A 13,789-nucleotide genomic window follows, 5' to 3' on the forward strand; every position below is an offset into this window, starting at 1 on the left:
AGATTTTCGATGAAAGCTCCACTACCAGTTTTTGTTAAGCTTACTGTCATAAATATAAATTTTCAGAGGTAATAGAGTCTTAGTGAAGATTCTTCCTTTTATTGCACTTTTTTCAATTTTGTCCATAACATGATGCGGAAAATAAGCTGTTGATGAGATCAAACCCCTCCCTATTTCATGAGCCACCTTCTGGCTGTTTGTTTCTTGGAGAAAGTTGATAACATGCATTTAGGTGTAATGCATGGTTTTACTATTTCAAGACTTTCATAACAAGAGTGCGAGAGACTGCCAATCTCTGCCAATATTATAAAAACAGGCATTATGGTGGATGGGGAATCATTTGCAAATAGTAGTGTTCACTTCATTTTCTAGAGGTTTAGTCCATAAGTGATTTTATTTTAACTCTTTCATTAATTTTTTTGTGTGTAAAAATCTTGCTAGATATGATGAGTATATGTGGTAAGGAATATTATGTGCTCTGTAAAACTCCAGCTTTTAATCCACTACCTGGTCTTAAGTCCAGTTCTACTTGTATTCATGATTTCTTGGATGGCTTTAGCACATCCTTTGCAGACATCTACCAGGGGAAATGGGCCATCTTCTGTGGTTGGTGTTGTGGAAGGGGTTTCTCTCAAGTCGGAGCTACTATTCAGCAGGCAGCAGACTTTCTCGTCTTCCTTCACCAAGAGAAGCATCTTTCCGTTTCAGCAATCAAGGGCTACAGAGCTGTCCTGGGCCTAGTCCTATACCTGAAGGGCATTGCTCTCTCTTTCTCATACGAGAGATCTCCATGCAGATGAGAAGCTTCGAAAAGTCTTGCTCTCCCAGGAAACTCAGGCCCTCCTGAGTGGGATGTGACTCTTGTCCTTCGAAGCTTTACTCATGCCCCTTACGAGCCTCTACGAGAGTCGTCAGACATGGGTGTGACCCTTAAGACTGTTTTTCTGCTTGCCCTGGTATCGGCAAAGAGAGTAGGTGAACCCCATGGTCTTTCTTGTAATGTTAAACACTTGAGGGGATGGGGATCTTTTTCGCTCAAATTTATCCCAGAATTCATAGCGAAGATTCAGAATCCATCAGTCCCTGACATTAGATTTGAGGCCTTCTCAATCCCCTCCCTGGAGGACTTTGTAGGAAATGAACCAGACGAGATGTTACTTTGTCCAGTTAGAGTGCTGCGGTGCTACCTTAAGAGGGCTCGACAGCTTAGGCCTGGGTGTCAGCTACTTTTTGTTAGCACTGACAAGACCAAGAAAGAGGTGTCTAAGAGCACAATCTCTTTCTGGCTTCATGAGACTATTAAACGGGCATGCTCCACATCAAACAAAGAGTATTTGGGTACGTTCTGGCCCAGAGCTCACGAAGTCAGGGACATTGCTCCATCCCTCACATTCAGGAAGAATTAGTTGGTACATCAGGTGCTGAGAGCAGGAGTGTGGTTGTGCCAGACAACATTCACCTCCTTTTACCCCATAGGTCTTAGGACACTTTTTCCTTGGGTCGTGTGGTGGCTGCTTAACAAGTTTTGTAGGTCATCCAGTCCCCATAGTGGGACAGGTAGCATCCGGTCTAAGGTGTACGTTTGTAGAAGTGAGAGCAAGCGTGTATTTCCATTTCTCGTCCCTCTCCTCTTCTGGCGGGCAGAGGATAGGTTTTCAAGCCGTCATGTGCTAGATGGACACAGATGCAGGTGAGTTGTCAGCCTTTCTATTTTTTCCATTGATATGATCTCATAGGAGCAAGTCCTACCTTCTCTCTAGCAAGGGGGGAGAAGGATTGGCAATAAAACTAACCCATTACTTATTTTTAGCTTTATTGTCTCCAACATAGTGTGCTTCCAAGCTTTTTTCGAAATAATGTTGCTTCCAAACCCATTACTTCAAAAAACCTGGAAATCTGACAATTGAGCACACAATTGTTCCCCTGATCAGAGGCATGAGACCACTTCCTTTGCTTGACATTGTGTGACCTGGAAAAGTCCTAGGTGAGGCAAACCTCCAGTCAGTTATGAAGCTTACTTAGATCCTCCCATCTGTCAATGAGTCTTCCTATGTAAAGACCGACTCAGCGAAGGGAGGTGGTGAGGGTACCCCTCGCCCCTCCCTCCAGTAGTTTAACTACAGAAGAACCTTGTCTAATGGCCTGCTCCAGCTTACGCTGAAGGTAATTCCTATGTAAAGACCTCAGGTTTGTATATTATGAAAAATACAAATTACTTTCAAAATTTGTCATTTTAATTAATGCTTTGGATTTTATTACCTATTCAAGCCTTGGTAATTGCAAATTTCATACAGTATTCACATTACCTCTCATTTGTTTTTTCAATCTCTTTACCATATGAAAAATGTTCATAATTTTACCATTATTTGATAACAGATACTGTTGAATACCAAACTTATGTCATACATACTGATCTATGCCTAAGATATTGAATGTAAATTTCTAGTCTTCGTAGCTTAGTCTAGCCTAGCCTTTATGGAATCCTTTGCCTACATGCCAGGGTGTTAACAGACCAGCTGCACCACATTTTAAGGTTTATTTTTTTTTTTTCCAGATCTTACTGTGCACTCAAAAGTCATTGTCAGTTTTACCTTCACTCATGAGTGCCAAGAGTTTTTGAACAATCTAGCCTTGATTTAGATCTGCTTGCTCCCAGCAGATTGGTCTTTTAGATATTAATTTTTAAATGATGAGTACTGTAAAACAGCAGTTGGGTAGATTAATCTCTTAAAAGTTTTATTGTTAATGTTGTACTGAAAGTTGTATGTTTCAATAACTATTGTTATTGCAAACTAGAAGTTTTACATTATTAATAAAAAGTTTAACTATGGTAACATATATATGATGATAGCTTCTTATGACACTGTTTCAGGCTCAAGGACCAACAGCGTGCTGTTTGGAAACTGACTGAATTGTCACAGCATTCAGCAAGTGCAGGTGTAGGATCTCTAAGGGCAAAGTTTGAGGTAGCTGCAGGTCCATCTACACCAGCAACTGTTTCTGCTCAATTCAATTGTGAGGGAACTACTATGTCAGGCTTAGATTTTGCACTTTCTGGCTCTGGCTATAGAGTTTCACTTGTTAAAAAGAGATTTGTTTCAGGTAAGAGTTGATCATCAATTTAATTGCAAGTTAAAGAGTTATTCTCTCTTGTCCCTTCAAAGTCCACTAAATTCCAGGTAGAGAATTCAATTTTTAGGTCAGCAGAGAGACAGTAAGTTATAAGAGAACATGCCTATATAAAAAATATACAGTATATTATTTTCCTTATATTACATTTTAAATATGCTAGAAGTTTATTTTCCTGGAAATCTATTTTATCTTGCCATTTGAGACGAAGATTGTACTATTGCTTTTTGTAAAAGGAAGATATGATTAATTCTATGGTTGCCTCATGAAGTAAATATATTTGCTCCATTGGGGATACAAATCCTGTGCTTTTCATATATGGAGTATCCTTTGGTGCATGCGCTGAACTGTGTACTGACTAACAAGGAGGGTACCCAAGTGGAGGTGCGGGAGAGGATGCCCAGTCTCACCAACCCATTCTTTTTCTGGCTGCAGTAGAGTTAACTTGTGTTACTCTCATTGTTTTTGTGCTGACTTAGTACCTGTTAAGCTCTGTGTCTTTTTTGTGTGTGTTTTGGGTGCTATTTGTGCTTTTCAGTGCTGATTTGTGTTAAATGATTATTCCCTGTGTGCCTGTGGGAATTGTGGTTTGTTTTTTTGTTGTTTTCTTCTTTGTTGGTCCTTTGTCCCTATGGAAGGTAAGTAGGAACAACACTGCTGCAAGGGTGATGTATTTGGGCCCACTAATAATTTATCTGTTTGCCACTAGGCTGAATTGAAAGCTCCCTGTCTTCTGCTTCCCAATCCAGACCCATGGGCAGTATGCAAGGACGCATTCCAACATTAGTTGAGCAGTGTGGACATGTGTACATCTTTCCCATGTTCAGTCTCCTCTGCCAGGCGATAGACAAGGTATTCATCACCCTGGGCCTTCATATGACACTGGTGGCTCCTCACTGATCGTGCACTAAATGGTTAGTGGACCTGTCTCTCTTAGTAAAGAGACTGAGCATCCTCTCTCCCCTATCTCCACTTGGGTACCCCCCTTTTTTGTCAGTATACAGCCAGTCCAGCACATGCAGTGAAGGATACTCCTTGTGTGAAAGGCTTAGGTTTGTATACAAATCACTTTAAAGATTTGGCATACGTGTGATGCAGATGCTGAATTATTTTATCTTGGTTCTTTCTTTATTTCCAGGTAAATATATATGTGATGCAGATGCTGTATTAAGACTACGTTATGGTTCAATTCCAAGCTAGCCTTAGGCTTATTATAGTGTGAATTTTAAGTTAAGGTTATGTACAGTATTGTATTACTCAAAGCGAGCTAACATTTTGAGAAGTGTTCGCAGAACCAAAGCATGTTTTGAAAAATGTTGCTATTTATGAAAAACAAATTCATTATTACTCGAGAATCATTGATGCTTAAGAAGCCAGAAATAGATATAAAACTTTGGCCTTCTTATGCTTTGTTTTTAGCAGTTACTTTGGTTAATGATTAAAGCGGAGTTGTTCAGGAAGATTTAAGTATGACAGGAAATAAAAAAAAATTTAAATTGAATATTTAGTTGCATAAAGCTAAGCTTTGTCTGTGGCGTTAAGCAAGTGAAAGATCCCAAATACTGTATTATTGAATGTATTTGCATTATAGATTAGGAACATATCAGCATCACCATATAGTGGATTCTGACAACTTATTAATTGAAAAGAAATGATAAATGCAGAGGTAATTGCATGCAGATAGTGGAATGTGTATAAATGATAAGGAACAAATTATTTTGATAAAGAAAACGTGTAATACTATAACCTTTTATTGTAACACTTATATTTCATATTATTTGTCATATAATTACTGTTAATAAAAATGTAAATGGTTGCAGCTGTAAGTGCCATAGAATGCAAGTTTAAAACTATTGTGAAATGGCAAAAAAAAAATCTTTTGGTCTCCCTACTATGCTGGAATGTCACCTATGCAATTCTAGAACTGAAAGTTTTTTCATCTACGTATGGTATTCATCTGGATGTTATCGTGAAATTTTCTTCTTTTATGGTAGAATAATCTTACTGAGTATGAAAACAGCCATAGATTCATACTAGTAAAAGTATGAGTTATGGGGACCTCAAGATTTTAATGGGAAATATTTAACTGGGGATTATCATCTTGTTAAATTTTCAACGTAGGAGTACCTATTGATGTTTCCAAAAGTAGTTTTAAGGTACATATTGATGGTTCAGAAGCAAGGGTACTGTCTCGTACAGTTAAGTGTTGCTACTTAGAAATGCACACAGTTTTAAAAAACCATCAGGACCTACTTTCTTTTCTAAACTAAGGTTAACTCAGTTTATTACAGGGATACTTATTGCATAATTTCTTATTGTTAACTGAAAATTTCATAGGAAGTTTACAGGATAATAATGGGGTACGTATACAGCCTAATTTCTTTAAACTGAAACTCTTAGTTACATCCAACTGATCCTTCCAGAACAACAAACATCCCTGCTGTGCATGCTTGCCTTTGTGAGATCCATCTGCTACACCCTCACTTTCTGTGTTACAGAAGATCAGGGCCCAGTTGTTGGGAAAGAAGGGCACTCAGTTTATAATTGATGGGATATTACAAAAAAAACTTTTTGCGTCATAAAAACACATGCTGCTTCATACTACCTCTTGGTGCCATTTAGAGCATAAATATACATTTGTCTGGAATGGCAAAAAAGTCCAAATCCTCTGGCCAACTCTAGAGGTGGAGTGGAGGAGATGAAAAGCCTCAAAAAATGCTTAGAAGGCTGTGCATGTAAAACATTGATAAGTATAGTTGGCCCTTGACTTTCACAAATTTGAAAATTGTAGGAAAATATAAATGACAAAACTTGAATTTACTGCTCACCAACCACACCAAGAATATAACATTTTAGTTTCTTTCTTAAAAGCATCATTACTACCTGTCACTGTTGCCATTTTGCTTACAACATACTGTTATGTAAGCATGACTTGCAACTACTTCCTACTTATGTAGAGTTACAATTACTTTTATGGAAGAGTAAATTCAGAGCTCAGTGCAACTTAGATAAAAGTTCATTTATATACAAATTTGCTTAAAATCTCCATTGAAGGAGAGTTAGAGAATGAATTTTCTGTTTCATGTCGTTTAACAAAAGCAGTCTATACTACTATAAAAAAAATTATATTGCTGCTGACATGGTGGTTGTTAAAACTAAATGTATACAGACTTGTTTTTGTTATGACACATGCCTTAAAATAGTTTAACAATTTCCTTCACTTTACATTGTTTTAGGTATTACAGTTAATGTAGAGAGGATTTATGGTGCATGTTGTGTACAAGCGAGTGTGCAAAGATTATTTATGCAGGTATCCAATTCCATGTGTTACACTGCCTTCCTGTTGGCAAAACACCCCACTGTAACCATCAGACCCAATGAGAAGACATCTAATTGCTCAAGGGTTACATCTAAGTAAAGTCGTTAAAGGTTGAGTGATACCTCCATGTCCCTTCCTAGAGAATGGCTAAGCTCCATATTATGTTTGAAAGCCAGAGATAAAGAGAGGGCTTGAATTTCATGGGTTTTAATCTTCAGTCTGGATAAATCTTTCTCAGAAATCTCCAAATATACTCTGATAAACATGATGCTAGAGATCTTTTTCTTACTGTGAGCCTTGAAGATAACAAAACTTCCTAGGTTTTTTTTTTTTCTTTTTTTTTTAAGATAAACCCTCATTGCTCAGATGAGCGAAGCATTAGTAGCAGCTGAGGGAGCTGCAGTAAAATCATTACTTTTGAACTAATGTATTTCAGCCACAGTGTGGAGCAATTGAAAATAAAAGAAGACCAATTCTTGGAATGAGTCTTGTTTCTGATAATTACACATGCTTTGAGGAGACTAGAGCCATAAAATGGTTTAGGAACTGACTGATTGAAAGCTTGAAGTGGATCAGAGATACCTATCATCATCCAAATCCATACCTTGCTGAATGCTGAATGAAAATGAGAGGAAGCAACTCTATATCCCTTTGCCTCAGGAAGATAAAACTTACTTTGATGGTGCAGAAAAATGAAAAAAATCTGGTATTACTGGTAATAGAGGCATTGTGTTTAAGTATAGCTTTTATTACATCAGCTAACAAATTTGGGCCTTTTGCTTTGGTAATTTTTAGTTGCTGACTCTGTGCAGGGGATAGCAATTGCTGTTCTTGTGACTTGGAATAATCTGCTCCAAGTCTGCTTTTGATACACTTTCCACATCTAGGTAAAAAGGACCCCAGACAATTGTGAAATATTAGAAGTATGGTCTATTTCAACAGGATCTTTCACCACCATGGATTTTACTTCTGCATCAGTATCCAATAATTGTTGGTGTTTTAAGCATGAGACCCATAATAAACTGGTTAAGGAGAAGGGGACGTCTATTCAGAAAAAGATTATACTAACGCTGAAGATCAACAACCCATGGCGCAGCTCATACGTCCTTTCAAGGAGTCCAGTGTCTATGGAGATGAGCCCCACCTGAGGATGTGCTGTCCAAAGGGAAGAAAGTCATCAGCTCCACCTACCTTTAGTGCCTGTAGACTGTTGGAACAATTTCCCTCTTTTGATGGAACAATCCTTCAACTTTGAAAAACCACTGGGAACCATGAGAAGAATTAAAGGGACTTCCAAGTCAGAACAGACCTCGGGGTGGATTCAGTATTGAAGGAGAGCCTCGCACTCCAAAGGTAACTGCCCTTGTAGCCATTGAGGTCAACTTTTCTCCCATTTCATTCACAATAGATTCAGGAAAGCTACTGATCCAAGTTATTTGTTGTTCTTAAATCACATAAGTCTGCTAGAGAGAGCAGTCTTGGCAAGTCTTTGAAAATAGTATCTCTCTTCTTTAGTATATCATACATCAGTTGGTATAATGTGAGCCTAATATGTTGCATTGAGGTTATCCCTAATGACAAGATCCATCCAGGTTGGCCTGGAATTTTCAGAGGAAAAAGTGCTGATAGTACTGAGGACCCAAAATCTTTTATATTTATTGCTAAGAGTGACCAAAAAACAGAGCCTGGAGTGAAGGATGTCTGAGCACCCTTTATCACTTCCTTTGCTGCAGAAAGGGCTGAGCTCGTGGAGAATATACTTTTATTCTGTTAAAAAATTTCCTTAACCTCTGCTCTGTGAATAATAACAGATAAGCTGCACATCCTTCAAGATTACTAAAACTGACTTTGCCATGGATTGTAACCTATGGCAGAGTCATCATCCAGATGCAGTTCTGAGACAGAATCTCAACATCTAGATGTAGTTCTGCCACTGAAGTCTCCTTAATTAGGTAGGAAGGTAATTTCCATATTAAATATTCCACAGACCAATTCTGTCACTATGACAAGGTAGCTTCATCATGTCAGGTGCAGAGGTTTTCTGAAGGTTTTTGACCTGAGTCTTTCACTTCCAGGACCTTATTCTAATAAGAGTCAAAGCTAGCCCTCTTAGAAGGAGTATGCAGTGTACCTGGAGTACAGAAGAGCTTGGAAGAGGCATACTTGTAGGAGAGTGGTGCCTACCTAACTTTAGTTTAAAAGCCAAAAGTACCAATTTTGGATGATTAATAGGAGACTCCATTGTGTGCAGAAGGAATGAGTGCTAAAAGAAAGGCCAAGGGCAAATCAACAGGCTGTCATAAAACAATTTGTAGTCTTCATCTGCAGGCAAAGAACTCATTGGTCTATCCTTCTTAGAGTTTTCATGACTCAGAAACAAATCACTATAATCATGATGGCACCTGTGATGACTGGAGGAGGAGTTTCTCAAGGCATGATGACACTCGTAAGCATACGGCCTTATTTTTTGCATCTATTACAGGCACAGGTATTAATTCACAAAGGGTTGTTCTACTCATTGAGACCAAAAATAATACCTAAATAGGGAAATGAATGCCAGCCTCTGCCATCACTGGAGCTGGAAGAGCCTGCATGGTTGAATCGCTAGGTTTTGTCTTGGAAAGAGAAGAAGCAACTGGAGGAATAGATAGAGGAGAGCTGGATTTGGTAGCGAATACAGAACTGAGGACAGGGAGGCAGAATCCTTGACTAGTAAAAGTGCTATGAGTAATTACACAGTTCTTTAAAAGAATTAAAATCAATAGTCAAAACAGCAAGCTATCCACCTCAAAAGAAACAGAAACCAAATTAACAGAGTAAAATTTTAAACATTAAAAAAGTAGATAAAGTAATACTTATATTAATGCATTGAAAGATGGCATTATATGACTGCTCACTCTCTCTATGGAGTACAAAAAAGTTCAACAAATTGCTTTGAAAAGTAAACACTTAAAATTTAATTAAATAATGAAACTGTTAATGACAATGAAAATGCAAAACAAAGCACTGATCCAGGGACAATTGAAAACAAAATAATGATGCTGCAGTAATCACACAAGATAGTAAGAGAGTAGTGGATAATTAAGAGCATTGACCATGAACAGCAGGAATTTATTTTCTGATTTGGAAGGGTGTATGTGGTGTGACTAGGATTTCAAATTCATGGAAATTGGGTCATATATGATTATTGGGGTAGGGTAAGACAACTAGTTGTAACCAATAGCAAATAATCAAAAGCCATGTGTGAGTTTTGTTCTCACAAAGAAACCCATATTTAGGTATTTTGAGAGAAACTCTATCTTCATTTAATGCAGTAAGATCATTTACAGCTATTGAGCAGAATACTTTCTACACCAGAGCGTAAGATAGAAGCAATTTGCCCATTAAATATTTTAAAGTATAGTTATTACAGTATAAGTTACGCACAACAAAACTAAGAAGCAGCTGAAAGGTATAATATTTGTATCTTAGTGATATGCTTTCATCCTCAGTGAGATTGTAAAGAAGGGTAATTGATGCCAATATTGCATCAGTATTTTCCCAGCAGTTAGTAGTGAGAAGAAATGCTGGAAAACATTAAAACACTGTTCTCTAACAGGAATTACATTTTTTATAACTAATTACTTTGGGTTTATTTGTAAGATATTTATAACATATGTTTTAGGCAGTAGCATTTATGAATGACACTGTGGTACAGTAAATGCAGAATTTTTTTGTAGTCCAGTGTCCATGGACTGACTAATATAGCCTTGCACCCACTGGTCTATGAAACTGTTGAAATGTGATTCTGTGGTCTCCTTACGCTGCTTTAATAATGGCATGAGTAAGGTTTCATAGATTCATTATGATAATATATATTATTAAATGTACGATCAAACATATTTACTTCAAGTATCAAGTGAAACTTGATACTTTTGAAACCTCTGGGCTCCTTGCCACGGGTTCCATGCACTCAAAATATTTATAGCACAAAGCCATCCATTAGATTTTCAGAACTTTGGAATTGGGAAGTTTGTTATGAACTATATAGCCTACTAATTTCATGTGAAGGTTGTAGTATTAAAAGTAAGCAGACCTTCAGGTGGAGAATCAGTGTTTAACTAAATCAGGGCACTGAATGGATATAGATTAGTTTTGATATTCTTCCTTTTAGTCTATTATTATTATTACAAGCATAGCAGCATCAATTTTTTGGTATTTTTACTTTTATTTTATTAGTATTACAAGCTAAGCTGCAACAATAGACGGAACAGCAGAATGCTACAAGCCCAAGGGTCCCAATAGGGAAAGCAGTCCATTACAAGAAAGCAAATTAAGAAGTAAAGAATAAAGTAAGACAGAGAAATAACAAAGAAATACAAAGAGTAAACAACAGGAAGATAAATAACAATGTAAAATAGGGAAATATACCAAATTTTTAAAAGTGAATTGTATTTTTCTGGGCTATACAAACCAGAGGCTTTTATGATAGGAGATATCCTTCAGCATGATCTGGGACAATCGTTGAACTTGGTAACAAGGTAGTTTACTGGTGAAAAAAGGATGGTAGAGTGGAGGAATATCCCCAATTCCCATACCAACACTAGCCACATTTTCTTTGGCTGCAGGGACCAAGCAGGTGAGTGGAGAGGGGTTTAACCATATAAAATGCTATGCTGTGCATACCAAGGAAAAAATTATTTTTTTAAATTTGGTATGTACTCGTGGTAATACAAACCATTGCCTTTTATAATAAGAGACTTACCCATTAGGTGGGAGGTAAACCCTGTTAACTGACTGAGGAAATGTCCTGCTCCCAGTTGCACATGCAGTCATGGGATGTCAGGACTCTCTTAACTTCTCAGTTTGGTGAGAAGGTTGATCAGAGCAGTAGGCCCTAGGCCAGAGTACCCTTTATTATGGGACGGTGCTAAATCGTATGAAGGGGCGAAGAAAATGTGGCTAGTGTAGGTAGGTGAGTAGGGGCATTCCTCTACTCATCCCCCTTATATTACTAGTTAACTAAATTGTTGCCAAGTTCAACGGCCATCCCAGTTCACACTGAAGGATGTCTCCTATTATAAAAGGCAATGGTTTGTATTCCCTTAGGAGCAAATCAAATAAACTATGGAGAGAGACTTAACAAAAGAGCATTTGCATGAAGAGAAACCTTTACAAGTCACTGACAAGCGGAACATTTGTACTTGTAGCTGCTGAACTGATAATGGCACCCCCTTTCCCCCAGTGCAGAAAACATCTGCATTAGCCACTTTATGCACCTGCACAGAAGGGTCAGCAGCAGTACAGTGAACCCTCATGCATACGAGCCATTCACCTTTATCTTTATGCACACACTGGCATAATTGATGTCTACTCCCTCGGTTCTGGAACCTCAATCTCTTCTTCCTCGCAACATTTCTGAATTATACACACACCAACCTACCATATTATTATACTGTATACATATTCATGACCAAACCCCTTCAAAACACTCAAGATACTTTCACTTAAGCTAATCTTTCTTTGGTAGAAAGAATAGCTAATATTTTATCACACTTGTAGTCTTTGAGGAATAGCCCACATGATCCAGTCCCTTCATATACAGAAGGTAAAGTAACAGTTAAAATTTTTTTGTGTGAATTCCCAAAATCTAATTGACAACAGATGTCAAGTTTTGGAAAAAATTAAAGAAGTTTTATCAGTCTCCATCTTTTTCAATTAACCTAATCATGTTTTTAAAAAACTGATATAAATGAAATTAAATAATTATTAATAAAGACAAATTCATCAGGCATAACCTGTGAGAACTAAATTGATTAGCTCAGTGCTTATAATTAACTACTTAATATTTAAGAAAGTACATTTTTATTTGCAGTATTTAAGGGAAACGTATTGTCAGTCTGTTTGTATTTGAGATACACAAATGTAAATTTTGAAATATGTCCCCAACTTTTTCTGTAATGCAATTTGAAATTTGTAAATTTTCATCAGTGTAACTTGCTCAAATGTACATTCTGAAATGAGTCCCAAACTTTTTCTGTTAGGCAATTTGAAACATGTAAATTTTCATCAGCGTGAACTTGCTTTCCACTTGTCATGAATGTTATGCATATCACTCAAAGTAATTAAAACAAAATGCTTCATGATAAACATTTCTTGAGCTCGTATGGAATGTACAACCCCAGCATTAGTAATTTTTCTCTTGATTTTCACTTCTAACAGCACTTACACTTGTAACCATGACCTGTAAAATATTAACTGTTGCAGATATATACAGTTGGAATGTGTCATAAGTATTATTGCTATACTCTATATAGATTTATTACTCTTGAAGGCTCATTCATGAGAGCTGTTATTCATTTTTATATTATATAATTTTTTAAAGAAATGTGTGTCAGGTTAGTCATCCAGATCTTTATTCATTGATTTCCAGTGACATTATACCAAAGGTGTAACTAACAAAATTGTTATATACATATATATGCATATATATATATATATTTTAAGATTTAGGAACTTTGTGGTTTCCATATAAATCATTCCTTTTTATAGATCATTACCAGTGTTTGTACTTTGGTGTTTCTAATGTTAATATCAAAAATTTTAATATTTCCCATTTCCTAGTCAAAAGTTTAATTTTTGTTTCCTTTTTAGAAAAGGTGTTATTTATATAATACTTATTGTATTGTAAATTTCTTTGTATTCCTCTGGTTTTTTTAAACGTAAAGCAGATATTTGGATTTGATTACAGTTAAATGATGTAAGGCTTTTTGGTGGAAAAAAAATGATTTTGGTGTTCTAAGACCTACCAAAAGCCAATGAAGGAAATAGTTAATGGATACACTGTATGTATTTTTGACTTAGTCCACATATTATTTACTTATGTATTGAATCCACAATTATTTTAGACATTCGAAAGTGGATTCAGTAGCACTATCTCTGTGGGCAATCTTATGTATATTTTGGTAAGGTAATTTTAAGCAACCAAAGACTTTTGGATCTGCCAGGCAGCAAAATTACCAGTTGTCCAAAGATGTATAGCATTCACATGGATATTAAGTGATTGGAAATTCAATGCCATTTTGTAGTGATGTAAAAATGTAAATTCCACTAAAGAATAATTTGTTGATTTTTGTATTTACATTTACATTATATTTCAGACAACTAAATCTTGTATGAAAATCAGCCAACATTTACAAAAATAATTTTTCTTCTTTTGATCTCTTAAGTTTCGAGCTGTATCAGTGTTGTTATTGAAAGGTCAGAGGTGTTATATACAGAATCATACTTACTGTAATCTTTCTCCTGATTTTGCTATGAGATATTATTACTTTTGTTTTATTAAAACTAACGTGTGCATGT

The 13,789-nt window shown here is 36.5% G+C and overlaps 1 protein-coding gene across 1 annotated transcript in view; it reads left to right on the plus strand.

Annotated features, from left to right (window-relative positions):
• LOC136835786 (F-BAR domain only protein 2) overlaps positions 1–9,270 on the plus strand; it is a 261,890-nt gene extending 252,620 nt beyond the window's left edge. Inside the window, exons 25-26 of the mRNA XM_067099642.1 lie at positions 2,873–3,102; positions 4,268–9,270. Of these exons, the coding sequence (XP_066955743.1) occupies positions 2,873–3,102; positions 4,268–4,329 (292 nt within the window). The 3' untranslated portion in view covers positions 4,330–9,270. The remainder of the gene's footprint in view (positions 1–2,872; positions 3,103–4,267) is intronic.
• Positions 9,271–13,789: the final 4,519 nt, after the last annotated feature.

This window comes from Macrobrachium rosenbergii, chromosome 55, assembly GCF_040412425.1.
Source record: "Macrobrachium rosenbergii isolate ZJJX-2024 chromosome 55, ASM4041242v1, whole genome shotgun sequence".
Taxonomy (NCBI): Eukaryota; Metazoa; Arthropoda; class Malacostraca; order Decapoda; family Palaemonidae; genus Macrobrachium; species Macrobrachium rosenbergii.